Source organism: Anastrepha ludens, chromosome 6 (assembly GCF_028408465.1).
Source record: "Anastrepha ludens isolate Willacy chromosome 6, idAnaLude1.1, whole genome shotgun sequence".
Lineage (NCBI taxonomy): Eukaryota > Metazoa > Arthropoda > Insecta > Diptera > Tephritidae > Anastrepha > Anastrepha ludens.
Genome location: NC_071502.1, coordinates 3,488,548 through 3,516,297, shown reverse-complemented (window position 1 = coordinate 3,516,297; position 27,750 = coordinate 3,488,548). Strand labels below are relative to the sequence as shown.

Sequence of the window (27,750 nt, the reverse complement as noted above, 5' to 3'; positions counted from 1 at the left end):
GGTCCGCGGATGACATATGGCAAAATAATTTTTTTGTTTTTTGGTAGGGCTGTTATAAGCTTACATGGCAAATTTCAGCGTGATATGTCACATAGTTTGTTTTCTGTGCTACTGTAAACAAGTCAAGCTCGAGTGTGTTCTTCGAATTTAACGATGGAAATTCAAGTTGTTGTTATTCCAACAAAATTTCGGCTTCAGACGCCTTAAAAAATGTTGCAGACAACCTATGGGGACTCTGCTCTATCGCGTGCACGTGTTTTCCAGTGGTACAAATCGTTCAAAGAGGGCCGTACATCGGTTGAAAACTTGCCTCATGAACGTCGTCCAGCAACATCAATAAACGACGAAAACATCGGAAAAGTAAAGGAAATTGTGCTTGAAAATCGCACAAATTGCAAAATCCATTAACGCTGAATATTATTTAGACGTTTTAAAGCGTTTGCGCGAGAACATTCGTCTTAAAAGGAAGGAATTGTGGGACAACAAGTCATGGTTCTTGCATCACGATAATGCACCAGCTCACACATCACGCCTTGTTCGCGATTATTTTAACAAAAATAATGTTAATAACGTTCCGCAAGCACCGTATTCGCCTGAAATGGCTCCATGTGACTTTTTCCTGTTTCCCAAGCTCAAGTTGCCGCTCCGTGGAAAACATTTTGAGACAATTGAAGTCATAAAAGAGAATTTGAAGAACACACTCGAGCTTGACTTGTTTACAGTAGCACAGAAAACAAACTATGTGACATATCACGTTGAAATTTGCCATGTAAGCTTATAACAGTCCTACCAAAAAACAAAAAATTTATTTTTGCCATATGTCATCCGCGGACCGTTTTATTGATACCGTCTCGTTCATATTTGAGCAGAAGGTATAAACTGCCACATTCAAAATCTATTTGACAGAACGAAGTCTGTCGGGTCCGCTAGTAATAGATGTACTTAATGGTGACTATAGGAAAATGCTAACTTGTTTTATATACTCAGCCTTATGCTATAGAGAATTTCATATTGCATAGTTTAATTATTATGAGCTGCGACAAACAACACTGTTATTGCTACAAATTTATTATTTAATTCTTTATGTATTTATATATTCAAATTAAATATTGTATAAATAATTAAAATGCAGAATTTATAAATAAATAAAGACATTGCTTTTAATAATACTGTATTACTATATTACCAATAAAAGATAAGGATAAGTAAAATAGCCAAAACTGGTACAAATATCACACACCTATTTTATAGCCCATGAGTGTACATATATACATATATTCGCACTGTCGTTTTTTACTATCACATTTTGCTTTTAAATCAAATTTATGGGCTTTTGATTTTCTCTGCGACAATAGCGACCCAAATGTTTGTTACGCAAGCGCCATATGAAATGTGACTGTCAGTTAGTTAGTCACTCAACGGCGTCAAATGTGTGCTCACGTACTTTCATGGCATGAGGATTTCGATAGAAAGCAAAAGTGTGGCACAGCTAAGCCATAAATTCGTTACTTTCAACACCTGAGCGTTTTCCAGCTGTCATAACAGTTTGGGTAGTTTCGGGCGAAATTTACAAGTCTTACAAGAAACAAGGAGCATTTTATTAACTGCTTCTTGAATTTTCTGCTTTTATAACTGCCGCATATATTTTTTACTATTATTGCGACTTGGCGACGAGGCGCCAATGCAGCTGCCTGAAGTGTGAGCAAAGGTTATCTGAGTGTGAGTTTTAATGGTTGTTGAACAAAATTAAGGCTGCTTAGTCGTTAAGAAATGAAAATTTAGAGGTTTGGAGGTCATATAAAAATTATAAATTTCATACAATAATAAGAAATAAATCAAAATTAGATAATTACAGGGCCCATCCATCGTTACGGATTTGAACTAGGTATTATTTGAAGAATGGTAACACTTAGCTGTCATCTGATTTGACAGAAAATTAGTTTTATTCTTCCGCTGAACGAAAATGGTTGTGTATACGCTCAAAGGACCGACCACCCAATGCGTTTTCGCTTCGCTTCATGGGCTTGGGATCGACTTGAAGAAGATGAAGACTTTTACCGAAAAATCATCTTTTCGGATGAAGCTCATTTCCATCTCGGCGGGTATGTTAACAAGCAAAATTGCCGCATTTGGGGCTCAGAAAACCCGCACGCACTCGAAGAAAAGCCGATGCATTTACAACGAGTCACTGTTTCGGGCGGATTTTGGTCGAGAGGCATCATTGGTCCATTTTTCTTCGAAAATGAGCGACCAGTGGCCGTAACCGTCAATGGAGAGCGTTACCGGGCCATGTTGAACGAATTTTTGTTCCGATAAATTGAAGAGGAGGATATTGGTGGCATTTGGTTCCAACAAGATGGCGCTACTTGCCACACAGCGAATGCTACGATCAATCTTTTGCGCACTGTCTTCGAAGATCGCATTATCAGCCGAAATTCTGATATCGGAGCAGCGATTTGACGCCGTTGGATTATTATCTTTGAGGTGCCGTCAAAGACCAGTGTTATGCCAACAAACCAGCAACAATTGATGCACTGAAGACCAACATAAGCAATGTCATAGCTGAAATACAGCCGCATACAATCGAAAATGTGTTGAAAAATTGGACCGATCGTATGGGATGGTGCATGGCTAGCCGAGGCAGTCATATGAATGAAGTTGTGTTCCATCATTAAACGGAAGGATTGTACTTCAAAATAAAAAAAAAACAGTTTGGAAAAATATTGAGTAGTTTCTTTTTTATAGCATTTTTAATTCCGTAAAGTTATATGGCGGACCCTTTACTTTACTGGCTACAAAAAAAATCCAGGCCATATCCAAATATGTTTCATTTGCCTTTCGAAGATAATCCGATGGTTTTTGGTTTTAAAATATGGCAGTTCTGATTTGACTTCATCTCATGGTTCCAAAAGTGTAAGATTGTGAAATCGTTGGTACCGCAAATTGGTCAGACTGGTTTATTTAGACCGCTTAAGCATAGTACTCTATTCACATTTCACTTGAAATAGCTGTCAAAATCCATATACAATTCTTGGTCTTGAAATTCCACTCCAATTTGACGACAAAATTGTACTATGTTCAGGCTATGAAAAAACTCGCAACATGTAGTCGGCATAATGCTAGCAACATAATAAAGAGTTTTACAATAACAGGTATTGGCCGGAATTGGATGGTATTGATCTGGACAACGTTTATTTTCCACAAGACGGTGCTACGTGCCACACAAGCATCGAAACCATTGATCTTTTACGGGAAAAGTTTCCGGATCGTGTTATCTCTCGCAGAGGAGGTTGTGACTTTCTTCTTTGGGGCCACGTGAAAGAGAAGGTCTACGCCAACAGCTCAGGGTCGATTCAAGACCTCAAAGATGGAATTCGTGAGGCTATCGAGCACATAGGGTTTGCAATTCGGTTATGGAAAATTTCATAGAAAGGATATTGTCCTGTTAGCGTGGTCGTGGTGGTCATTTGCCTGATGTTATTTTCCACTACTAATGGCATACCTTCTTCTTTATAATGAAATAAACATCCCATCATTTATCAAAATAATATCTCTTTGGGAAAATCCTTTACATAAAACCATTAGCGAAAAAAAATAAAAGTAATCAATTCCAGTTTTTATAAATTACAGTTGTTATGAAAACCCCACAAGAGTCGTCATCTAAAAAAAAACTTTTTTTAATTGAACGTTTAATGGGCTTTAAAACTACAAACTCGTATTTTTTCCAAAAAAGAACAGAAATTTTCTAATTTAGATGAAAATTTTATAAATTTTCCCAGAATTTATATAAGATTTGAAAGTTTGATTTATATGGATTTGGTTAGCAATTGAAATACATAAAAAAAATATCAACAGAAGTTTAGCTCGGAAAACATTGTAAATATTAAAAAGTTATGCTCGCTGTCGAAAATTTCCAAAATTGAATACTAACCATTTCTAATTTTTCGACTGCATTTTATTTGAAGGCGAAGCCTCACTGAGCTATTCTTGGTTAGGTTGCTAATTTCGAAATAAAATTAATATGAATTTCAGCAAAAACCTTACCATTTCTCTGCATAAGCTAAAAAATTATTAAAAACAAAACTTCGATTTCTTGTTTTTTGTTTTTGTTTTTATTTTTTGAAATTTTCACCAGCCAACTTTATGGCTCTTCAATAATTTTACTAAGCCGGCAAAACGCACGCAATGCTCGTAGATGTCACATGGCCAGCAAAGAGATTCACCGTTTTACAAACGACAGCCGGTTGCGCCCTCAACTGGGCTTTGGGTATTTGGAACAAGCCGACCAAACTGCAGTTCGACATGCGCTATGCAATACATTTTCCAAAGGCTATATGTATGTTTATATTCCACATGTAGATATGTTTGAATGTAACTTGTGGCAGATTTTATTTTATTTTATTATCTTCCATTTGACTTTTCCAAGTGCGTTTTTTCTCAATTTGCAGCGAAATTAGTTGAAAAAGTTGAATCCTTGCATGCATATGAATGCATAAATAAATCCCCGCATAGTTAGAGACTTACAAATATATTTACGCATATTTGCTTGCACAATAAACTAGCAAGGCATAAATACAAGTATGTGTATGTATGTATGTAGCATAGCCATGTTCACTTGTCCATAGTTACAAGTGAGATGCTGAGCGGCGGCGCTGCCAATGCGATCTGGGAGGAGACAAAGAGACAGTTGTAAGCAAATCGGTTTGTAATGAACGATTGACTCGCAGGCAAAAGTAATTGGGAACTGTCATGCAATCTGATAGTGTTCGAATGCCAAATGGACATAAATTTGTTGTTGCCACTCAGTGTGGTTGCACATAGTATGTGTGTACGTGTATTAATATATTCCTAGGCATGCATGTGGACGCGTACTTGGATATGAATACACACTACTACTTATATACATGCGTATGTGTGTAAATTGATAAGTTTCTAATTTTTTTTTTTTGTATAGCTTGACTGCTTTTAGACTAGAAATGTACGTGAGTGCTTACAGGGCTTTATAGTGTCTAAGTATTTACAAAGGCACAGCTGTAACTACGCATGGAGATGTATTTATGTGGAAACATTTGTAAATGTGCAATTAACACGCGTAATCGGCGACAAACCGATATAAGCTCGCCTTAAAGTGGACACTTTCTTGTATTTGATGGCGGTTTGCATTGACACTTTGGCTCTTTTCATCAGCTCCATTACATTTCAATAATTTTTTAACAGCACACATGCGTAAGTACAATATTTTTTTTTTTATACGAAAAGCGTGAGAAAGATTGATTGGCCGCATTTTTTCGAGAAATAATATTTTTCTAGAATTCTTTAAATTTTTATTACGGAATTAATGCGGTTTTTAGACAGCAGTCACTAGTCACTATTACTGACTTATTGGGAAAATACTTTGAATCATAAATATATATGAAAAGTTTTACTAAACATTTTTAGGTTTAAAAATCTATTATATGTAAGCACAAAACTTTGAATATATATGGGGCATTCTTTCTCAACGGGAGACCCCTATCCATCCAAAAATGTTCTTGACCTAGAGAGTTCTAATAGGGCTTAAAATTTAGCTCTTTTTATCTACTTTTCAATGCAGAGTGGCCAAAAACGAAATTCAAGATGGCTCATTTAATATGGCTAAAAATGTAATCAAAATTCATTAAATTCATTCTAATAACCTATGCCAAAAAAATTCATTTCAACAGAAAGAGTTGTACGAGGTCTCAAAATTTAGCTAATATAGTTTACTTTAAAATACAAAATGAAAAATTTAAAAATCCAAGATGTCCGTCCGCCATTTTGAAATTTGGAAATCTAACACCAGATTTGTAATCAGCGACCCAAAAAACCCCCGAGTAATAAATTTTAAGTGAATTTGAGTAGTTTTAAAAAATTAGCCGCCATGTTGTGGCCGCCATCTTGGATTTTTAAATTTTTCATTTTGTATTTTAAAGTAAACTATATTAGCTAAATTTTGAGACCTCGTACAACTCTTTCCGTTGAAATGAATTTTTTTGGCATAGGTTATTAGAATGAATTTAATGAATTTTGATTACATTTTTAGCCATATTAAATGAGCCATCTTGAATTTCGTTTTTGGCCACTCTGCATTGAAAAGTAGATAAAAAGAGCTAAATTTTAAGCCCTATTAGAACTCTCTAGGTCAAAAACATTTTTGGATGGATAGGGGTCTCCCGTTGAGAAAGAATGCCCCATATGTATATCTATACTCTGTGAAGCATATTTGTGGTGGGTTGTGCTTAATACCCCTGACACACATTTTTTTATTAAAAACTTAAACTTTTTTAATAAAAAAATAGTGAGCATCGCCTTCAATTGATGGCCAAAGCATATTTATTTCGATATTCAAACAGTAATCAGTTGTGGTCAGTGGCCACTTAAAGTGACCAAGGGAGCTGCCTGAACTGTGGCATTAGTTGCACTGAACGAAAGACTCAGGAAACAAACCTGTTATTCCACTTTAACAATTTGTTATATTAATAAAATTAATTTAATACATTTTAAGAAATTTAAAATTGAACAAAAAAGGACTTTTTCAAACGAATGTGGCCGTTTTGGCAGCCAGTGTTGGCAGGCCCTATTGATATTGTTGTTGAGGCTGTATGCCCCAAGAGGGGAAAGGGGCAACAGTACTATTGTCGTAGTAGTCCTCAGTCGGCAGGAATGTGGTTACAAAACCACAATTCTTTTAGAGCACAATTGGATATGACTTGAAAGATTTTTGGTTTGGTAATAAAACCAATGCCTTATAAAGCCACGTTGTGTTATGGATACGTAAACTATCTGCCCTGTTTTTTGCAGGACATACAGTTTTTCAATCGCCTGTCCAGGGTAATTTTGTAATAAGAAAGCGTACCGTTTTTCCAAGTGTCCTGCTTTTGTCCCGCATTTTATTCAATATATATGAATTTGTTATCAGAGGATAGGATAATTTTTTCAAATGACGTCGTGCGTCTATCATATTTGACACTTGTGACTAGACAACTGCAGTATCAAAGAGACAAGCAACGGGGCGCTGAAGGTCCAAATAAAGATTTTCATTACTCAAAATCATTTTTATTTTGCTTAGTAGAAAAGTTATACATAAACGATTTGGTGATAAATTTTGCCTTATATTTGCAATATCATTTACGTGAGTGTTATGCAGCGATTGATCATCGAACAAAAATAGTTGTAGTTGCTAAAAAATTCCATTGATTTTCGATCATTTTTTTTTTTTGGCAGTGCTGTTGGTCTTCACTGGAATCGAAATTTTTGTGTGGCAGCTCCCAAACCCCGCACACAACCAGATATCCTAGATTGCTTCGTCTTCTCACATTAGCTTGCTCTCAAGAGGATATTTGGAAGCTACCCATAGTATACTTGGGCTAAGCCCGGAAGTTGTGAGCTGCTTGGACAGAAGAATCGACCTGGCCACTCGCAACTGAATGGCGATCAGGGACTTTCCCCACTTACGTGACTTCTACACACGGAACCATCGTCGGTCCTCTTCGTGTTGGCAATAACTATAAGTACTACCGCCGTGCATAGTTAAGCCCTGGCTGGGGCACGTCGAGCGTATGGATGCAGAAGCTTCTGCAAAAAAAGTCCTAAGATGGCATCATCTTCAGAGAACCCCATCATCACTTTCTTCTATATAAAAATAATTTAATATGCTATAAAACTGCAAACAAAAAAGTGCTACAAATTTTAATTAAAAACCTTCAAATTTTCATGAAATTTGCCAATTTTTTTCATTTTATAAAATAATTTTTTTAATGAGCATTAAAAAAACAAAAGAAAAGTAGTTAACATGTTGAGATGCTATTATTTTGACAACCGCTTTATCTTTTATTATAATTTGGTAAATATTCATTTAAAAAAGGTTTAGTACCAATGAGGAAAATGTAGTTTGTGTTTTAAATATTAATAAATAATAATAATAAAGAAATACTAAGAATGCACATTTTTTATCAGTATTTTTATATTGAAATAGAAATTGTAATTTGAATAGGTCGAGCCAAGGAGCACCATGAGATTTGGTGACTCCTAAAACACTCAAGATAAAAAGCCCACTGTATTTAGAGCTCTGGAAAGAGTGTAGATAGTCAAGGAAGGAAGGAGAATAGTGTCAGAGAAAGCGATAGGGAAGAATAGAGACAGAGATAAAGGTAGAGAGAATTTTCCAGATTCTATGGCAAATCTGTAAATATCCTCCAGTTTAAGAGAACGAATATTACTCATTCTCACGATAACGGAACCCAAAACTCATAGCCTTGCTCTAGCAAAGGCAGGACACTCACAGAGAAAGTTCTCAGTGCTATCGGTCTCCTCCGAGCCAGACGGGACATTGGGTCCTCAATGATTCATTTTTATATTACTTTTACTTTGAATTGTCCTACATTTTCGTGTGATCTTTATGGTCAAAGTATTTATGGAGATATTAAACTATAGCTTCGAAGTGTTAAGTGTTACATCTATATTAGTTCGAAGTGCTAAGTGTTACATCTAGTTAGAAGCCCTGAAAAATGAGGTTCTTAAAAAAATTTTCCTGAGAAAACTTCTGAATTAATTGTTTTAAGCCTTTGTACACATATTATGGTAACTTTGAATAATATTTAAAAAAAATTTTATTTGCAAGAATAACAGTTTTTATAGCTGCTACAGCAGATTTCCAGGAACCCCTCCAAAAAAAGACGTTTTACGGTGACCACTATATCTCCGAAGTGGATTATCTGAAATGAAAAAACCAAACGGATTTGATTAAAGTATTGTATATTCTTGTAATTAATCGAAGGAATAAGCAAAAAAAAATTTATTGACAAAATGGCGGCTTCTCAAAAAAAAAAAAATCTATTTTTTGGAATAGTTTTGGCCTTAAATTGTGTATAAACAAAAAAATGTTTATCGGTTTTAAAAAAGCTTCGATTAAGTACTAGAAAATATAGTTCAGAAGCCGGTGTAAAAATTTCAGACTAACCGGTTTAGCCGTTTCCGAGAAATCGTGGTCACCGACTTTCAAAACACAGTTTTGAGAAAAACAAGGTTAAAGTTTTAAAAGCTAATTTAAAGTGCTCTGACGCGTCGTTACATTTATGCGTATAACTTCAAAAATAATCTTCGGAATGACTTGAAATTTTCATAGTGTTTACTTAAATATATGTACATTACAAAAATGAAATTAAAAAAAAATCGATTTTTTGAAAATTCTAACTAGATGTAACCCCTTAATCCTTAGCATCTACCAGCCATTTGCAATAAGGAAATATGGCGGTGGTTAAGAAAACTCCGTTAGGGAGCTGAAGATGGTTGAAAATCATGATTGCCAGTCAGATTAATTAATATTACTCCAATGCGGTCAGTAATGAATTTTCACAAAAATAAAATATAGAATGTTTAATTCTTCTTCTTCTTGATTGGCGCAATAACTGATTAAGCGATTTTAGATTTACAAGACGCACCAGTCGTTTTTCTCTCGTGCTGTCCGGACCAGTTAGAAACACCAAGTGAAGCCAAGTCCATCTTGTACCTGTCCTGAAAATGTTTAGTTACTCTTGATGAAATAATACAAAATTCAACTACATTCGTTACGATCTGATTGAGATGAAAATTGCATTGAGAACATAACACTTTTGATAGAATAGGCCCTATGCTCAAAAGTTACTACAGTTATGACCTGCCCAGCTGAAGATAACATTTTTTATGAGAAGACTCTCCTATTCCTCGCACGTAGCCTCACTCAATTTCATGTCAACAGCTTCGTGAGTGCCATGGAGTGAGTAAATATGAAACCGGCAGTTTATTTGAGATACTTCATATTTTTCTTGTTCAACTTCAGGCTCACTACGCGCTCAGAAAAGGTAGCTCTGAAAGCCCGAATGTTGTGGCTGATGATTATAACATCATCCGCATTCGAAAACAATAGCGCACCGTTGTGAATGAGTGATTTAGTTTTGCAGCTCGAACAATCTTTCACAACACCAGGTTTGAGACAACATTGGCACACGAGGCCATGCAGCGTACATCTCTATCAAATTAAATCGAAAGTGGAGAAACTAAAAACTAAAATTTAAAAACCCTCTTCCAAATGTGTGCATACGTCATTACTTTCAGACTCATTTTAACCACACGTGAAATATTCGTATGTACATATGTAGCTCGTCCATTCGTCTGTTCGCTATAATAATTTATTCACACATTTATGACAAATCCGCAGCACTTAAAAATAGCTTCCTTCGCCAAAACCAGAGATCAGCGCCATTAAAATTCGAAAAAGCGTACTCACAAACGTGCATACATATGCATAGGTACTTTTATGCATTCACCATGCACAATTCTATGCAGATATACTTCTGTGCGTATCCTACAGCCATACTCGTCCACACATACACATGCACATATACGCCTGCACTTACACATGTATACTTGTTTGCACACAAAAACATATGTTAAGATCGATGGGATTACGTTAAAAGCGATGCAGGATAGACGATGTTGCCGTAACAATGACAACATAAACAACTACAACAACCAAATAGAGAAAAGAGCAAAAACGACAGCACTGTAACGACAAATGGTGTGTTGCGGATGACAAAAATATTAATGCATTTTCGCACACACATTTGTCGCACAATTAATGCAGTGTTCCAGTCAGTGGTGTCTGCGCTGCTCCAACGCTGTCGGCCTTTTTATTTGTTTCTGCGGAATATGCGAAATAAGCGAACAATAAGAGGCTTGCCAACACCCAGCATTAAGAACTGGAACAGGCTCAGAAAGTATACTAAATCGATGCGAACCATTTTGTGCTTCATATTCCTGTTTCCTTTCCATTATCAATTCCTAGAAGTCCAAGTTGGAGCATCCTATGGTTTAAAGATAATGCAACATTTAAACAATATTTTCTTAAATTTTCATTGAACATATTGAAAATTGAGCAAGTGACAGTGTACTTTTGGAGCTGACTCAAAGAGAAGTTGTTTCACGGTATACATCTTAACTTGAAATAATAGAATCATCTGAAACAAAATTCTGAATTTTCCGAGGTATTTGGAAGTTAAAAAACCAAGGGCACCTGATGTATGACGTGAAGAAAACCTGTGCAAAATTTGAAAATTATTGATGTAGTGGATTTTGAACCACGTCCCACATGGATGCCAAAAAAAACAGCTTTCGGAAAAACGCCTCATGGTCTTGAATTGCATTCATTTAAAATAATAAAAAATGCAAAAAACAGTTTAATTAATAAATTTAATTTAATAAATTATTTCCTTAATGAATTCTTTATTTTTTTTTTTTTTATATATTTTGTTTTATTATTTTTTTATTTTTTATAAATACTTATAGTGGTACGTAGATAGGTGGCACTCCCCAAGTAGCACCAAAGCGCCGTTTTGGTACCATTATGAGACCTCCAATAGCCAGAGCTGTAAATGTAATTGAGAATATTGACGGGATTTAAGTTGGCGCACTGCCCCAGACTGTCAAAGAAAGGAGCACCCAGTTACCTTAAACGTCTAGGTGCGAAACCAATAAATCACCTCTCTTGATTTTAAGATATAATTACAGGGATATAATTACATTCAGCACCACTTCGACTTCTATTATATCTTTTTTTCAAAACTTGTAACTTTTGTATGTATTTTTTTAAACTGAGTCTGCAAAATATTTATTCTCACAGTGACATACATATACACATAGCTTAGGCTAAAATGGTCGTCCAGAGAGAGGTCACGCTTGGACGAAGAAATCAAATTCGTCCTTCGCGAAATATACATACACATATAAGTATATTACAATAGGTATTTGAATTTAAAGTCATACATCAACAATTTGTTATCGACACTATTAGACTACCCATGATTAGCATAAATAATGCGTGACGCTAGATGTCTTGTCCCTTGTTCAAGCTGCAAACAGTCATAGAACCACTGGGGTATATTTACATGATACATTAGTAGGTACTTGTCCCCCCCTCCCCCGACAAACGCATGCACTCACACATATGCACTAACCGTCTTTAAAAAAGTCAACAGTGTGTGTCGCACACACCTTTCTGCCGCTTGGTTTGGTTTGTTTCTCCGCAAGCTCATCTTGTTGTTGTTACGGAACAGCACTCAAAATCACCACCACCTTAACCCACCTCACCTTTTGGCTCCGCATCAGGTAAGGCAATATGTTCATATTTGCTTGACTTTGGCGCACTCTTTGTTATTGTTTTTGTAGTTGCTATTTTTCCCATTGTTGTAGTTGTTATTGAATTTTAGAGTCCCTTTTTTCTCTTTTAACTATCTTTTTGTTTTCATTGTTGTTGGTATTATTGTAAGCTTAGTCGATTTTACTGCCACAACCACAGCCGCTGCCTCTGTGGGGCATTTTGTTGTTGGAATGATTTTCGTTGTCGCTAGCTGTTGCCGTTGTGTTGTCGTCTACTGCTGTTCAACATGCGCCAAGTATCTGAACGATGCACTTCAATGTCATATCGGATCACATCTTGTCGTATCGCATCGTCTGTGCAGCGGATGCTTAGAGGCGACCGCGGCAGGAGTGCTCAGGAAATCGGAATAAAGTCAGAGTAGAGCAGATTTGAGTAGAAGTTTGAGGAATTGTAAGAGTGTGCCGACGAGTGGGAAGAGGTGTTTCACATTTGTCTGTCCGTCTGTCTGTCCATTTGTCTACCAATCGACTGGCCGACACTGCAGTGACATAACAATGGTGTTATTTGTACGACTTTGTGGCACGGCGGCGTGTCGCAATCTGCGACAGCTCTGCGCGCGATTATTTCGCCTATACAAAGCACAAACACCGAAACAAAGCTTTCTTATATACACACGTATGCATGTATGTTTGTATGTATGTGCATATGTATATTCCGCCTGCTTTGTGATGATCAAAGTTTTTCTTCTTTATTCTCTTTAATTTGGTTGCAAGTTGTCAGTTTCAAATTGAAGAGGATCAGCAGTGAACGATCTGATCGCAGGGTTGGTAGATTCATTACATAAATATTTGCAACTGCGACACTAATTCGCGTTCAAGCAGAGAGATGACAAAATTGTTTTCTTTTTTTTTGCGCACTTCTCTTCTTTGCGATATTGATTCAGTGAACAAAAGGCGTTCAGTAGGAATTGATCGGAACAAATTGCAACACTCGTCTTGACTTATGTACTAACATTTTCATTATTTGTTTTCCTTTTGATTGTCATTTATGGAGGCTGATCTTTGTCATATTTAAGGCATTTTTCACCTTTAGTTGAGATTGACGAACGTAAAACTTTATGGCTCCAATTGACATAATCATTTATTTTAATGTCGAAACCATTAAAGAAATAAAACAATTTTTATTACAATTATTAACTATTTAATTACAATTTTAATATAGGACAACTAAATGTGTGTTAAGGTCAGAAATAAAAACATATGTATGTACCTAAAAATGTTTTTTCCTTAATTCCAGTTGTATCGGCCTACGCATTTCTCGCTGAGTTCAACAAAGTATTTTTCATCGCACAGGGGTCACAACTCCACATCCTCTGTCCCACTAGATGATAATAGATCCTCCTCGAATTACCTTAAATGCACTTAAACTCCTACTCTTCGCTTCCGTCGTAGATACTCCCGTATTTATGCAATTCAGTAAACAGTTCCTCGGTTCGACCGGTTTTTTATTTAATTTCGCTTCGAAATCTTTTCCATGTCCGATATTTACGCTCTTATTTAGCAAAGTGCCAAAGTGTGGCCAACATCAAACCGCTACTCGGCTCTCAATGGATTTGAAGGAATCAGTTGATTTTCTGGAGTAATTTTAATGATTTTTTTATGAAAAGTTCACTCTCCTACAAATTTCCTATAAATCTTAGATTCAAATTAAAACAAATTCAAAAAATTGTGACAGGGTTAAGAATGCCATATACAGGGCATTAAATAACTATAACACTATTAAATAATAATAACACTGGGACTTAGACAAATTTAGACAATTTAATGCTTTCTTATATAATTTTAATATTGTAATTTTTCATGAAAATACAGTTCATTCTCCTTTAAACGCCACATAAATCTTTGATTTAAATTTAAAAAAGTTCAAAAAAATGTCACACTTTTGAATCAGTATTTTAGAAAATTTTGGATTATCCAGTTTTATAGCCCATTGGAATATTGGTGCAAGCTTCAAGTGGCTCAAGAATCGCATTGATTTTCGACCATTTTTTCCCACGGTGGTGGGTGTGTTCGTCCATATAAGAAAACAGATGTCGAGCATTCTGATTAAAGTTTGTAATTTTTTTTTGTTTGACAATTGGATTCATATGGTTTTTGTAAGGGAGTGAATTATATTTTCAAAAAACATTATTAAAATTAATTGAGACTATACTGCTAAAACCGTGAAACAATGAGCCTTATTTTTTTTTAAAGAGTTTTATTAAACCATTTGGCTTATGCAATTAATATTCTTCAAAATAGGACCCTTGAGCGTCAATACACCGCTGGTAGCGGTCCTTCCACTGCAGGAAACATTTTGTAAACTCATCGGCTGTCACAGTTTTTTGGATCGCCTCGATGGAGTCGAAACGTCTCCCCTTCAGCTTTCTTTTCAGGCGCGGGAACAAGAAGAAGTCCGGAGGGGACAGGTCTGGGCTGTAGGGAGGGTGGGAAAGCACAGGAACCCCCATCTTGGCCAATGCAGAGGTGCAGAGGAAGGCGGTGTGCGCCTGCGCATTGTCGTGATGAAGGGTCCAATTGTTGACGAGGTCGGGCCGAATCCGGGCGACGCGGTTTTTCAGCCGAAGGAGGTACAAACTGCTTAACTTTACGCAAAATTTGATCGAGTAACGTTGCTCCAACGATCGCTGCATCTTCGCCACTCAAAATCCTAACACACTTTTAAAACAGCTTTCACGCGCGGAGCGATGTTGACTGCACCGCTGTTGCTAGCGAACCAGGAGCGGTTTCTAGTGGTTTCTCCCACCAGCCGATTCGGTTGATCGCTTGGCAGACGCTCCGCTTTTCAATCAAACCCTGTATCTTCGAGACGAGTGTACCACCATAAAAAATAATAATCGAAAGTCGAATGTACGTAGTCAGCGAAATTTGAAACCTTCACCTTATTTATTGAACACACCTCGTATTTAGGTACGACCAAAACAAAGATTTTAATTTAAGTGTGGTGTTACTATGTATATTGAGTTTACTACATTGCTTTGTGTTGTAACTATTTACAAAGCCCTGTTAAGCGCCGTGAAGCCATCAGTCATCGTTGTCAATCTCATCGAACGTAGGCCCAGGAAACATTCTGTTTCGATGGGGCGGGTCCAGAGCGAAAAGGTGTTAGAAAATCAGGTTTAAGGGGACATGTGAATGGATGGTTGGGGGCGTATCTTCATATACCGGACATACATGTGTTGAGTATGTCAGGACAGGATATGTATTAGTTTAACCTGCTCCAATATCAGGAAAGTAGCTATGCCATAGTAAAGCATACCATATATAGTAAAAAACAATATATATTACTATAATACTTGTAAAGTGTGTTCAATTTATAGGTATCGGATTTCAAATTGAAATCGCATTGTCGCATTGAAAATAAATAACTGCGTAAGAAAACTGATAGCCGTCTTAAATCTAGGAGCTTTGCGGTGAAAACAAGAGGCGCACTGTTGCTCGTCAGTTTGTGCAGCAGTCTGATGGCACAAGCGTAGTGCCGGAGGATGCAGTATGACTTGCCGGCTAAAATAGCTCGCGCATCTCTTCGAATCCAAAGAAGTACAACCGTTGAAGGTGATATCTACCTTGTCACCGTGCTTCGACGGGTTCGACAGGGCCCTTACGGTGGGCCAGAGCTTACTAAACTAGCCCTGTCTAGGGTACCGTACCCTATTCCAATATTAATTCTATTTTGCCTAATCATTTTAAGTTCTGAAACTCTTAAAATTACACTCGGTAGATGGCATATATCTATAGGGTTTCCCAATAAGAGGTGTTATTCCCGTAAAAGATCAATGGTTTCGTTGCTTGTGTGGCACGTAGGGCCGTCTTGTTGAAAATAAAAAATCGTGAACCATCTTTCGATAGCGCAATCCATTCACCGTAACTGTTGCTCCAGCTTCATTTTCGAAAAAGTAAAGCCCAATGACTCCGCCGGACCATAAACCGCACCAAACAGTCACACGTTGAGGATAGAGAGGTTTTTCAACAATAACTCTTGGATTTTCTGGGCCCCAGATCCGACAATTTTGCTTGTTGACGAAGCCACCGAGGTGGAAATGGGCCTCATCACTCAAGATGATTTTTCGATGAAATTCCGGATCATTTTCATGCATTTCAACGACCCAATCAGCAAAGACATGACGTTGTTGATGATCGGCCGACTTGAGTTCTTGTGCTAACTGGACTTTATAAGCCTTAAGACCCAAATCTTTATGCAAAATACGGTGTAATGACGTTTGTGGAATGCTTAATTCCAAAGAATGGACGAGGCATGGACAAACCTGGATTTTCTTCAACACTTTCGGCTACAGCAGCAATATTTTTGGTTGTTCTTGAGCGACGTGCATGGGTTTTATTCTTCACATCTCTAATTTGTCCCAACAGCTCGAATTTTTTCACCAATTTGTGTATTGCGGTCCAACAAGGTGCTTCACGATGACCCAAAAATGTTCGAGTTTTACCAACCGTCTCTATCATATTTTCACAATTTTTATAGTGAATTTAAATAATTTCAATGCGTTATTTAATCGTGTATCGTTCCATTTTTATTAATGGCATAGTTTCTACTTGTCAAATATCAAAAAATGACAGCTTCAAAAGTGACATCTACCGAAATATCGGGCTATTCGAAATAACACCTGTTATTGGAAAACCCTTTATATATGAATGTTATTGTATTATTTACAAGCGGGCCGAAGGTGGTAACAGAAGCCCTCCATTCTTCTGTTTAGTAAAGGCTTTCCATCATGATAATAAAAATATATTATTAAAAAAAAAATTGACAAATTTAAAATTAACTTTTTAAGACTGCTAAACACAGCTTATCGGACCTTAATTATGCAATTGAGGAATTTTTGTACTCTTTTAATCAGCTGTTAAAATATTGCCTAGATCAACTTTTATAATTCATAACTTTCCGGCACAATTTTTAGTATTTATTTAATTACTTATTTGTAAATAAAAATGAGAAAGGATCCGACGCTAAAACGTGGCTTGATGAGTTTTTTTCAAACCCCAACTGGACGCAATGTGGTGGTGTTTGCCACCGGCGCTACTACTTTGGGGCTTTTCGTAGTTAATTATTTGCCGCATACATTCGGTTTGAAGTACTACAAGGATTTCGTGCAATGCTATCTGTAAGTTAGAAACGAAATTCCTTTCAAAATCTGCGAGTGTTTATGTGGGCTTTGAAATTACTGTTTTAGAAATGGTATTCCACGTCCGGTACCTGAGAAGGTGAAAGAACGGTTAGACAGAGCATTGGACACACTACAGTTACCAGAGTTTGAACGTAAAATTATCAAACCTTTTACCGTTTTCGGGTTCGATCTCTTCGAAGCAGGTATTTAAATTTCCACTTTCTACCTCGAGATGCTCATAATTTGATTACATTTTTTTTTGTGGTTGTGCATGAAACAGGTTCAACCAAGTATAGGTTTGGTGCTGCATTAGGAGTTCCCGTGAACTATGCTTTTTCTGAAAAGCAGGAAATAAATCGACAGGATATACGTTTTCGTGATCAAAGTATTCAATGGAACTCAGATGCTGGAAAATTACTGCAAGACGCATTAGTTTTGACTGAAGATGAGCAATTGTTTGGCTTTTGTAAATCTATTTTGCAATTGCAAACGCACCGAGTTTTGTTGAATTCACTGTTTCCAAGTATTTCCTTTTTGTCTGTGTATACAATTGGTCATTACTTAAATATGCGAATGAACCTGCTTGCGGGACCTTTCAGCGTAAGTTATTGTATTATAATTCGTTAGACTTTCTAGAGATTGAAATTTGCGTTTCTTTTCAGTTACGTCTTGTTATGTACTCAATATTGGGCTTGTTTGGTATTGGCTCTTGGTCTTTTATGAAAGACTTTAATCAAGTAAATTATGACACAGAAATCGACAAGCAGCTATGCAGTTTGGGTCCTCAATTCGTCGAAGCCGGATCGGGTTACTATGATAAACTTCTAAAGAAAAATATGGCACTGCGCGAATTAATTGGTGACGATACTTATACCGCAAAAGGAAATGTGAATTACTTCATTCGGCAAAAGTCACTCCCTCTGACATTTCATAAAGCCTATTTTGAACAAAAACTGAAAGAACTTCAACAAAGTTCAAAAGGACCAGCGGAAGTTACGAATTAATATAGTTTTTGCAAATAAGTGCACAATGTGTTTGTTAATATGAAAAACTTATAGTTATGAATATTGTTTTTGACTTTAAAGAAAATTTACACAATAGCTTGAATTGGTGTTTTGGTATTAAGCTTTTCCCAATGGTATAATAAAACTCATATAGTCTGCCATTGCTCCCCATTCCGCACGTTTTGTTTGGAATACTATAATCCAACTGATTAGAATGGCTGCCCAAACCAGTGAGCCTATCAGCGAAAAGATCACATCTGAAAACATATTTTTCAGAAATTAGTTGAACTTAGAATGTGGATGGAATAGATATACATCTCTTACATTTCTTAATTTTTGTCTGTTCAGGATAAGGAGCCACCCGAAATGCTTCGTTAAAAAACCAGCACACATTGATGGTCCATACAAATGGCAAAAACGCCCAACCAGCTGAGTATAAGTAGAAAAGTAAGTCCAAATTAAAGATTGTTTGGAATGCTGAATTTGTCATTAACTTACCTCTGAAATAGGTTCGGCACAACTGCAATTTTTTTTCATTTGTAGCCTTAGAAATATCCATAATTCTGTAGACTTACAATAATATAAAATACTAGTAAAGCGAAATTATGTTGCACAAGGCAAATAAAACTTAATCTGATGACAACTGTCCAGCTGGTTATAAACATTAATTTGTATTGGATGCACTGTCATTAAAATGCAATAGCAGCGTTGCCCAACCTTCAAAAGCATTGATGTATTGCATGGTGAAAAGATTTTTATGGGTGTGGCCAATATAGGCCCGTTAGCCGGCTCTCAGCTAATTTGACAGAATCAGCGGATGGGCTGACGTAGCAGGAGTTATGAATCGGTTTGTTTACGAAAAAAAAACTTTAAATTATCCGTTTAGTACTGAAATGGATTATAAACATAAACGGAAAATTTTATTTAACAATTTATTTAACATCTAAATTCGAAACAGATAAAACTAATATGATCAATGTGGCATCAATGGTCGATCACCATTTTTCACATTTGTGCTTAATTGGTCTTCGTGAAACGGCGTTGGTGAAATATTTAAACGCGCAAAAGTGAAGCGAACGTTTTGAAAGGTTAAAAGTAGTAATTAGCGCGCTAAAATGTCCGAAATAGATAATTTAGAGTCGTTGAGCAACGCAGATATACGGAAAAAGTGCTTACAATATGGTTTGCCTAATGTGCCAGTCACGGACTCCAGCCGAAATACATTGATAAAAAAATTGCGCGCTTCGATATCTGGTTCGCCAACTTCGCAACCAAAGAAGACTCCGCGTCGTGAGACGATACATGTCTCTAAAACAACCGAGATTAAGGAAGATGTAAAAGTGGACTCTGAGCGACGTACTCCGAGTAGGGGAGCAGGCAGGAGAACAATTGCGGGAACGCCAACAGCTGAATTACAGAAAGCAACTGAAATTCAAGCACAAGCACCTGAAACGATAGTGCCGGCTTCCATTGGCGCACGTCGAAGATCAACCCGCGAATATGAAATTCCACCAACACAAAAGGAGTCAAAACCGGCTAAGATCTATAATCCTGTTATACTTGAGAGTGATGAAGAAGATAGTGAGTTGTTATTGGCTGCTGAGCAGGCAGAACAAAGAGATAAGCCAGTTCCGGCAGCACAAGATGAAAAGAATGTACGCTCACGTTCATCGCGATCAGTTTCTTTGTCAAAGACGGGCGTGGTAACCACATCGTATAGTCAAGGGATATCTAAGCCTTTAGCTCAAGTTCCTGAGGTATGAATTTGTTATAATTTAATAAAACATATTTAAACCCTTATTCCTTAGTTACCCAGTCGCAATCTAACGTATGAGAGTTTATCGCGGGAAGTATACAAACCTCAAATAAATACAAACATTGGACGCTATAGCTTGCACCCCAACTTTACACAGCAGAGCAGCATTGGAGTGAAGAAAGAAGTGCCAGCCATTTCGCGCTACAGTACAAATACACTATTATATGCTTCAAAGGCTACACCTCTTTACAATGAGCAAAGTGATGATAATGAGGAAACCGAGAAACAAGATTACGAGACACCATTTTTGAGCAATTTTGCTCGCAATTTGAATCGCCTCAAATCTGAAGGGGCGGTACTTGGTAAATCCAGCGCTTTTGGAACCTCTGAGTTCGGGGAAGACTATGCATCGCCTCGTTCAATACAACGTGCAAAACGATTTGAAATTACTGGACGACGTCCAGCAAAGGATTCCATTGCCGAGTCTTTTCGTCAATTGCTCATTGCACTGGACCGAAAGTATAACTTAAGGCTTTATGTAGTCCTTGCGACTCTGTTTCTGATAATGGCGCTGATTTATGTTATTTTGTATCAATGAGTTCATGTAATTTTTTCGATTGAAATATTTTGTCCGTGAAACCATTTATGTCTAAAGTTTCAATTCGCATGTCCCCAAAAATGCTTTTAAAATGTTTCTTGTAGTAAATGTCTTTCCTTTTCAATGTATATCACTGTTTGGCATTTTAACTAAAGTTGAAGGTTTTCAAAAGGTTCGTATTGAGTTTCTCAGCGCATTAACTCTGGCAATTGCTACTGGGAGGAATTTTAGAAATAATTTTCTTTACATAGTTAACTTTTTAAATAAATCTTTCATGTCTCCATTTTTTTATTTTTTATGTTTCTTCATATTAACAGTAAATTTTCTTGCGTACCAACGTGGTAACGTAATGCAAAATTAGAAGCACATAGAACTAGGAAAGAATATTATTAAACTCCTTACGACTGGCTTTAACCCGCTATAGGATTCGCATGTATGGTGACACTATTAATTTTCTTCTCAACGTGCGGGCGATAAGTTTTAGGATTCACAGGCAGTTTTTCCAGTTCATCTAACGCATCAAATCCATCTATCACTCTGAAAAACAATTCAATATTGTTGAGCCACAAGGTATTGTTTCACTAACCTTCCAAATAGTGTATACTTCAGGTCTAGATTAGGTTGCGCCGCATACGTAATGAAGAATTGGCTGGCGTTCGCATTGGGTCCATTATTTGCCATTGATATCATACCACGATCGGAATGCTGTAAATAAATCGTTTACTCTTAGTTTTCCTTTAAATATAAAACTCACCTTAAGTGTGTCCTTAAATTCATCTTCAAATTTTGCGCCCCATATTGATTTCCCATTTTTGCCAGTATTTGTAGGATCACCGGTTTGCACAATGAAGCCTTTTATATTCCGAATAAACGCGCATCCGTTGTAATACTCGCTGGCACAAAGCGCCAAAAAATTGTGGCATGCCTTTGGACAATCCTCACAGAAAAGTTCGATTTTAATGTCGCCCACGTCTGTATGTAATGTAACGGACTAAAAGTAATTAAACAAAATAAATACTTGTATTGTAATAATACGCAAACTAAAATTATAACTTGTTTACCATTGCGAAATTATGTACAAAAACTAAAAACAGACGGTGTTTATAAAAAAAAACGTTCGCATTATTTAAGGATGCCGTACTGATGGAAAAAGTATTACAAAATAAGTTACAGGGATGCACTTTGTGTTAAAGCACGAAGTCACTAGTCAAGCGGCAAGGTGAAATTCCGGTTTGAACAAACTATTTGAGTAGCGTAAGCCAAGGTGCATTTATTAAAGGTGATGTCACTAGACCCACATTGTTTTGTATGTTTGATTGACACGGCAAAGTAGAAAAGAAAGAATAAATTCGCCTTGTTTCATTATGTGCTGACAGCCAAGAATGATAGAATACACGACAATACACAAACAAACTGCATTTGGAGGCTCTATATTAATTTGAGCTTTCTCAATTTAACATACGGCACTTCGTTTTCGTTAGTTTGATTAGTTTAAATCTCACAAATCACAATATTACTAAGCCATTCACTGAATCTTCACAAACACATAATTTTTTCTAGTTTGTTTGTTTAGTTCGTTTGTTTTGTATTGCGAAGGGAGCTGACATCAGACTTGTCAAAATCGCGAAAAATAAAGTAACTGTTTTTTATTGGCGTCACATTGGATACTCTATTCGTCTTCCTCACAAGACTGATTACAAGGTTTGGCCATCAGTATCAGAATTATGAGAGTAACTTGATTCGGTAGCACGAATGATAGAATACTAGATTGGGTGTTCCGCATCCACTGTAGCGTTAGGCTCCGGGAATATACGAACAAAAGGAAGGGGGAAGCACTTGTTGGAGAAGATTATACGCGCAGATACGCACACTTTATTGCCATGACGTCATCCACATGAAAATGCAAAAGGAGGCTTCATATCCATATGCGGTTTCAAAATTTAACACGCGACACTTCGTTTTCATTTGTTCAAAATTCACAATATTACCAAGCCATTCACTGAATTTTCACAAACATTTACTTTCTTCTCCTTTTGTTTGTTTTGTATTGTTAAGGAGACGGATATCAGACTCGTCAAAATCGCAAAAAATAAAGTAACTAACGCCACCTTCTGTATTCAATTCGCCTTGGATGTATATGCAAAACACGCTGAATATAAGCTTTTTGGAAGCAGTGTAGCCTATATTACACTGGCCGTCAAACTATTGCAATTGCTTGCAAAGTAGCTCTTGGGAAGAAATGTTTGGAGACATCGTATTTATGGGCCAATTGTCATTCGGTTATGAACTTAATGACTTTATTCCCTTTACTAGGTCAGCGGCCATCCTATTTACAGTCTGAACGCAGATGGTCAAACGTGATTTGAACATCCCGGTATAAGTAAGGAATAAGAGCTGTTTCGCTGAAAAAAAAATTGTAAGCGAAAACTAAAATTTCGAAAATTAATGATCAATTTTACGAATTTTAAAAACGTTAATAAAGTGTGTTTTTTTTAGAGGTTAGGTTTTTAAGTTGGCACTACTTTTTTCGTAGATTGCCTTTTTGACAGCTGTCACTTGATTTATGCTCAGTTTGGTTTGCCATTTCGTAATGAATAGACTTACACCTGAACAACGTTTGCAAATCGTGCAAATTTATTACGAAAATAATGGTTCGGTTCGCGCGACGCATCGCGCGCTGCGTCCAATATTCGGTCGACATAATCGTCCATCAGAGTCACTAATTCGATTAACCATGGATCGGTTTCGCACAACGTTTGCTCTAGTGGATAATACGCATCCTCAGAGACGTCGTACAGTGCGCACCGAAGACGCTATTGCTGCTGTGGAGCAGAGTATCGAAGAAGACCCGAATGAGTCCATCCGCCATCGCGCGCAGCAATTGGAGATGTGCCCATCCACTTTATTGAAGATTTTGCGGAAGGATCTTGGTTTGTGGGCTTACAAAATCCAACTCGTGCAAGCGCGTCGCACGCTCGGTGAATGGGCCCAAAACGAGATGGCCACCGATCCCGATTTTAACAAGAAAATTTTGTTCAGCGATGAAGCTCACTTTTGGTTGAATGGGTATGTCAATAAGTAAAATTGTGCTTATGTGAGTGAACATAATCCACAAGCCATTGCTGAGACGCCGTTACATCCTCAAAAAGTCACTGTTTGGTGTGCTCTATGGGCAGAGGGAATCATTGGTCCATATTTCTTTAAAAATGAAGCCGACCATAATGTTACAGTCAATGGAGAGCGCTATAGAGCCATGATTAATGACTTTTTCGTGCCTGAATTGGACGATGTTGATGTGGACGACCTTTGGTTCCAACAAGACGGCGCTACATGCCATACAGCCAACGCAACAATCGATTTATTGAAGGAAACTTTTGGTGACCGCATTATCTCGCGCCGTGGACCTGTGGCGTGGCCTCCAAGATCGTGCGATATAACACCGCTGGACTATTTCTTGTGGGGCTATGTGAAGTCGCTTGTCTACGCAGATAAGCCCGAGACGATTGACGTCTTGGAAGAGAATATTCGGAGCGTTGTTGCTGACATACGGCCCCAATTGCTGCAAAAAGTGGTCGAAAATTGGGCCTCTCGGCTGGAATTTATTCGAGCCAGCCGCGGCGGCCACTTGCCCGAAATCATTTTTAAAACATAATGGCAAACCCTTATCTTTATAATAAAGCTAAATTCTTGGCCATAACATTAAATTATATACGTCTTATTTCATCTTGAAAACCTAACCTCTAAAAAAACACCCTTTATATCAAAAACTACTGTGTGTAATGAAATACCACATGCAGTTTGCTTTTGACTACACTTTGGGTATATTCAATAACGCATTATAATGCGCAACGTACTTTTGCAGTGTTGGCAATGCGTTCAGAAATGCAAATATGGCAGTACTGCAAATGCATCGCGTTCCAAAACGCCATTTTTGTATCAAACGTCGCGCATTATTTGCAGGAAAAATTTTAATACTGCCAATCTATCAATTGCAACACTTGTCACATTGGCAGTGCTGCCAGCGCTGCAATTACTGCGCATTTCAGAGAATGTTAAATATAGAGAATTCTCACGAGCTACGAATAGTGTGAATTGTCAAAAAATGAAGTCTAACCGCCGCCGGGGTGTGGTGAAACTTTTAACAGAGATGTTTTACAGCGATTTCTCCTTTAGCATATTGGCCCTGCACAGTTAGCATATTGGCCTCTGTAGAAAATCAAATTGACGAATAGCCGACGGCATTTTGCAAAGTATTTGCTTGTGCTTTTTTATGTTCCCTTGATAAACGAAAATTTATTCAATTTGTATTTTCAGACAAAGGTGATGAAGAAAAAATGATTGAATGAATATTTATTATATGCGCCAACATTTCAAATCAAAGTAACTTTAATATTTTGATTTAATTTAAAAAAATTCATTATAAAACGACGTCTAACATTTTGGTAAGTGCGTTTTAGTAAATTTAAAACTAAACAAATTTGATGAAAATTTTTACTAATTTTTTGAGTCGAAATTAATTCATCGCATACAAGTGTTTTGGTATATCGACATATGTATTTACATTTGAATATGCATTTATTTGTTCCTTTAGCAAACCAAATCTTTTTCAATTTACATTTTATTACAGGGAATAATAATATACATACATTTGTATGTATGCATTTTCTAGATAGTATAAAACTTTAAAATAAATAAAGGAAAACTTCAAAGAAACGTATTTGCATATATGGGACAACTAAGTTCAATTGCATTTTTATTAAATATATATATGTTGCACGCATATGTGTGCACTGAAGCAACATGACCTACCTCACGAGCATCGCCTTATATTTCATGTAACCTAATGATCAAATTCCTGCCTCACAAATGCTAAAATAAATTTCTTTTGAATATTCATGTACATATTTGTATGTGCGTATGTACACTTGGTGCCCATATCCCTTCAAACAAATCAAAAAATTCTGTATACAAAACGCTTCATTACCAGGCACACAGGAAGATGGCATAAGCAAATATAAATATGTGAATTGAATTCAAGCAAAACAATGCTTATTAATATACACATATGCATCGACATACAACCGCACACACAGGGCACTCAATTTATTCCTCAAAATGCGTATGTCGTTCAAAGCTAAAATCCTATGCCTAGCGACCACAAGAACAAAATGCAGTCATAGACGCAGGCGTAGCGGCCATCATTCTAGTTGCTATAGCGCTGAACAGTCGCGGCGGCGCCGAACAGTTTCAACTATGGTACTGTGCAACAAAAACTCATCATCAAAAAATTCATTGATAATTCGAGCTCATAGTTCTAAGAGCAAGTACTTTCATTCATAAAACGAGCCGCCCATATGCCAATTTTCTCGACAATTCGAAAATAGTCAATATTGGAATATTTCGCGTAGAATTATTTGCCAATATTTGATAAATCTTCAATTTTTGTCAAGTCAAGTGCGCGCATGAGCATACAGTAAGTTGCAGAAGAACACAAGTAGCTTAAAAAAAAGGTCTGATTCGAACATTTTAATACTAAGAGAAAATTTGGAAACAATTATTTTATGTTAACTGATAGTAGGCAAATAGTTAATTAGTAGATTACTTTACGTACGTATGTAATTGAATTGATAAAAAGTGCACAAAACCTATGCATATATCTGCAAAGTTAGAAACTTACTCTGAAATCAGAGCATTTGAAGGTGCCTGTAAACATGTCAAGGTTACTGTGCATACAATGCTGTGCCTATTGGCCTCTGGTCACGGTCAAGCATTGTTTGACAAGAACTTTATATGTGTGCGTGTCGGGTGCTTAACGCTAATATCTAAAATTTTTGATTTTTACCGACAACAAGTATGTGTGACACGACGCCACCCGACTGCACTAACACATACAAAGCTCAGTCAAGCATGCTGTATCGTCACCAGAGGCCATATGATTGTGCGCTGCGCCTTTGAATGCGCGCTCGATTTCTTGAGAAGTTGTACCGTTTTATTTTGAGCTGTGGCTGGTGAGCATACATACACACAGCATATACATATGCGCAAATGTATATAAATTCACAAATTTACATTTGCATATGCCATCTTCCTGTGCGCCTGGTAATGAAGCGTTTTCTATAGAGGATTTTGATTCAGTTGAAGGGAATTCAACAAAGTTTTACAGACATCAGACAGACAGACATAACATATGTATATAATTTTATTTATGATTTGGAAAATTTAAATATATAGGTCATATCAAAATGCTACCTAACATTCTTTGCTTCTAATCACCAGCAAATTCTTATCGACTGCTGCTAAATTTACATAATTCAGCCCCTACTGTTAACTTTTGGTGAAAAATGTGGCTGTGGTGTACCTCGCGCGCAAAACGAGTACCCATGAAAAGTGCTGCCTTTTCAGTCATTGAGACTTCTCTATATTTAACGTTCTCTGCGCATTTATAATGCGTTTCTGAATATACCCTTTGATAAACCTCATTTTTTGTTTTTTTATAGCGAAAAGGTTTGTATTCTTTATTTGGTCTCTCTTTCTCATAAAAATAAAAAAAAAACAAAAAGGTGGCACGTGTGTTCATAATTACGTTGCTCCAATTTGGGTTTTGGGGACTAGTAGGACGCAATGGTTGCAGCTTGTGAAAACACCCCACTGAGAAGTTTTAGCGAGGGGATTTACTCAGGTAGTCAAGGAGCAAAACATAATGGTAACCATACAACGCTGGTCCAACTACGTTTTAAATTTTTTTCAATATAAGCTTAATTTACTATCTATAGACCTAGATTGACCTCAGCTTACCAGAAATCCGTTCGATTGGTGAAGAAATCCGCACCATACTAACTCTTTACATGCCTGTTCAAACCAGCTTCTCCAACAAAATTTTCCTTATTATTTGAATCCGCCGAAATGTCGAATTTGAGATAACCCCGATTACAACACATAGAGGAACACCTTTCTAGATAGGCCTTCGTAAAACTACTAGAACAATAACAGTATTAAGAATTTACTGAATGAAAATCGCATTTCTGTTATGAAGTTCGTGCAATCGACTTACAACATTTA

The 27,750-nt window shown here is 36.9% G+C and overlaps 4 protein-coding genes across 4 annotated transcripts; 2 read left to right on the top strand and 2 right to left on the bottom strand.

Moving 5' to 3' along the window:
• Positions 1-17,051: 17,051 nt before the first annotated feature.
• On the top strand, positions 17,052-18,440 carry LOC128866391 (transmembrane protein 177). Its single transcript, XM_054107089.1, has 4 exons — positions 17,052-17,330; positions 17,400-17,536; positions 17,614-17,933; positions 17,996-18,440. Exons 1-4 carry the CDS (start codon positions 17,158-17,160, stop codon positions 18,335-18,337), a joined length of 972 nt encoding a protein of 323 aa, XP_053963064.1. The 5' UTR covers positions 17,052-17,157; the 3' UTR covers positions 18,338-18,440.
• LOC128866393 (gamma-secretase subunit pen-2) lies at positions 18,392-19,015 on the bottom strand. Its single transcript, XM_054107091.1, has 3 exons — positions 18,836-19,015; positions 18,662-18,766; positions 18,392-18,594 (listed from the first exon to the last, which is right to left on the bottom strand). Exons 1-3 carry the CDS (start codon positions 18,894-18,896, stop codon positions 18,455-18,457), a joined length of 306 nt encoding a protein of 101 aa, XP_053963066.1. The 5' UTR covers positions 18,897-19,015; the 3' UTR covers positions 18,392-18,454.
• Positions 19,016-19,350: 335 nt separating this feature from the next.
• On the top strand, positions 19,351-20,819 carry LOC128866390 (otefin). Its single transcript, XM_054107088.1, has 2 exons — positions 19,351-20,094; positions 20,146-20,819. The coding sequence occupies exons 1-2, from the start codon at positions 19,453-19,455 to the stop codon at positions 20,689-20,691; spliced, it is 1,188 nt and encodes a 395-aa protein (XP_053963063.1). The 5' UTR covers positions 19,351-19,452; the 3' UTR covers positions 20,692-20,819.
• A 123-nt stretch (positions 20,820-20,942) lies between these two features.
• LOC128866392 (peptidyl-prolyl cis-trans isomerase-like 3) lies at positions 20,943-21,861 on the bottom strand. Its single transcript, XM_054107090.1, has 4 exons — positions 21,753-21,861; positions 21,446-21,682; positions 21,278-21,396; positions 20,943-21,228 (listed from the first exon to the last, which is right to left on the bottom strand). Exons 1-4 carry the CDS (start codon positions 21,753-21,755, stop codon positions 21,102-21,104), a joined length of 486 nt encoding a protein of 161 aa, XP_053963065.1. The 5' UTR covers positions 21,756-21,861; the 3' UTR covers positions 20,943-21,101.
• Positions 21,862-27,750: the final 5,889 nt, after the last annotated feature.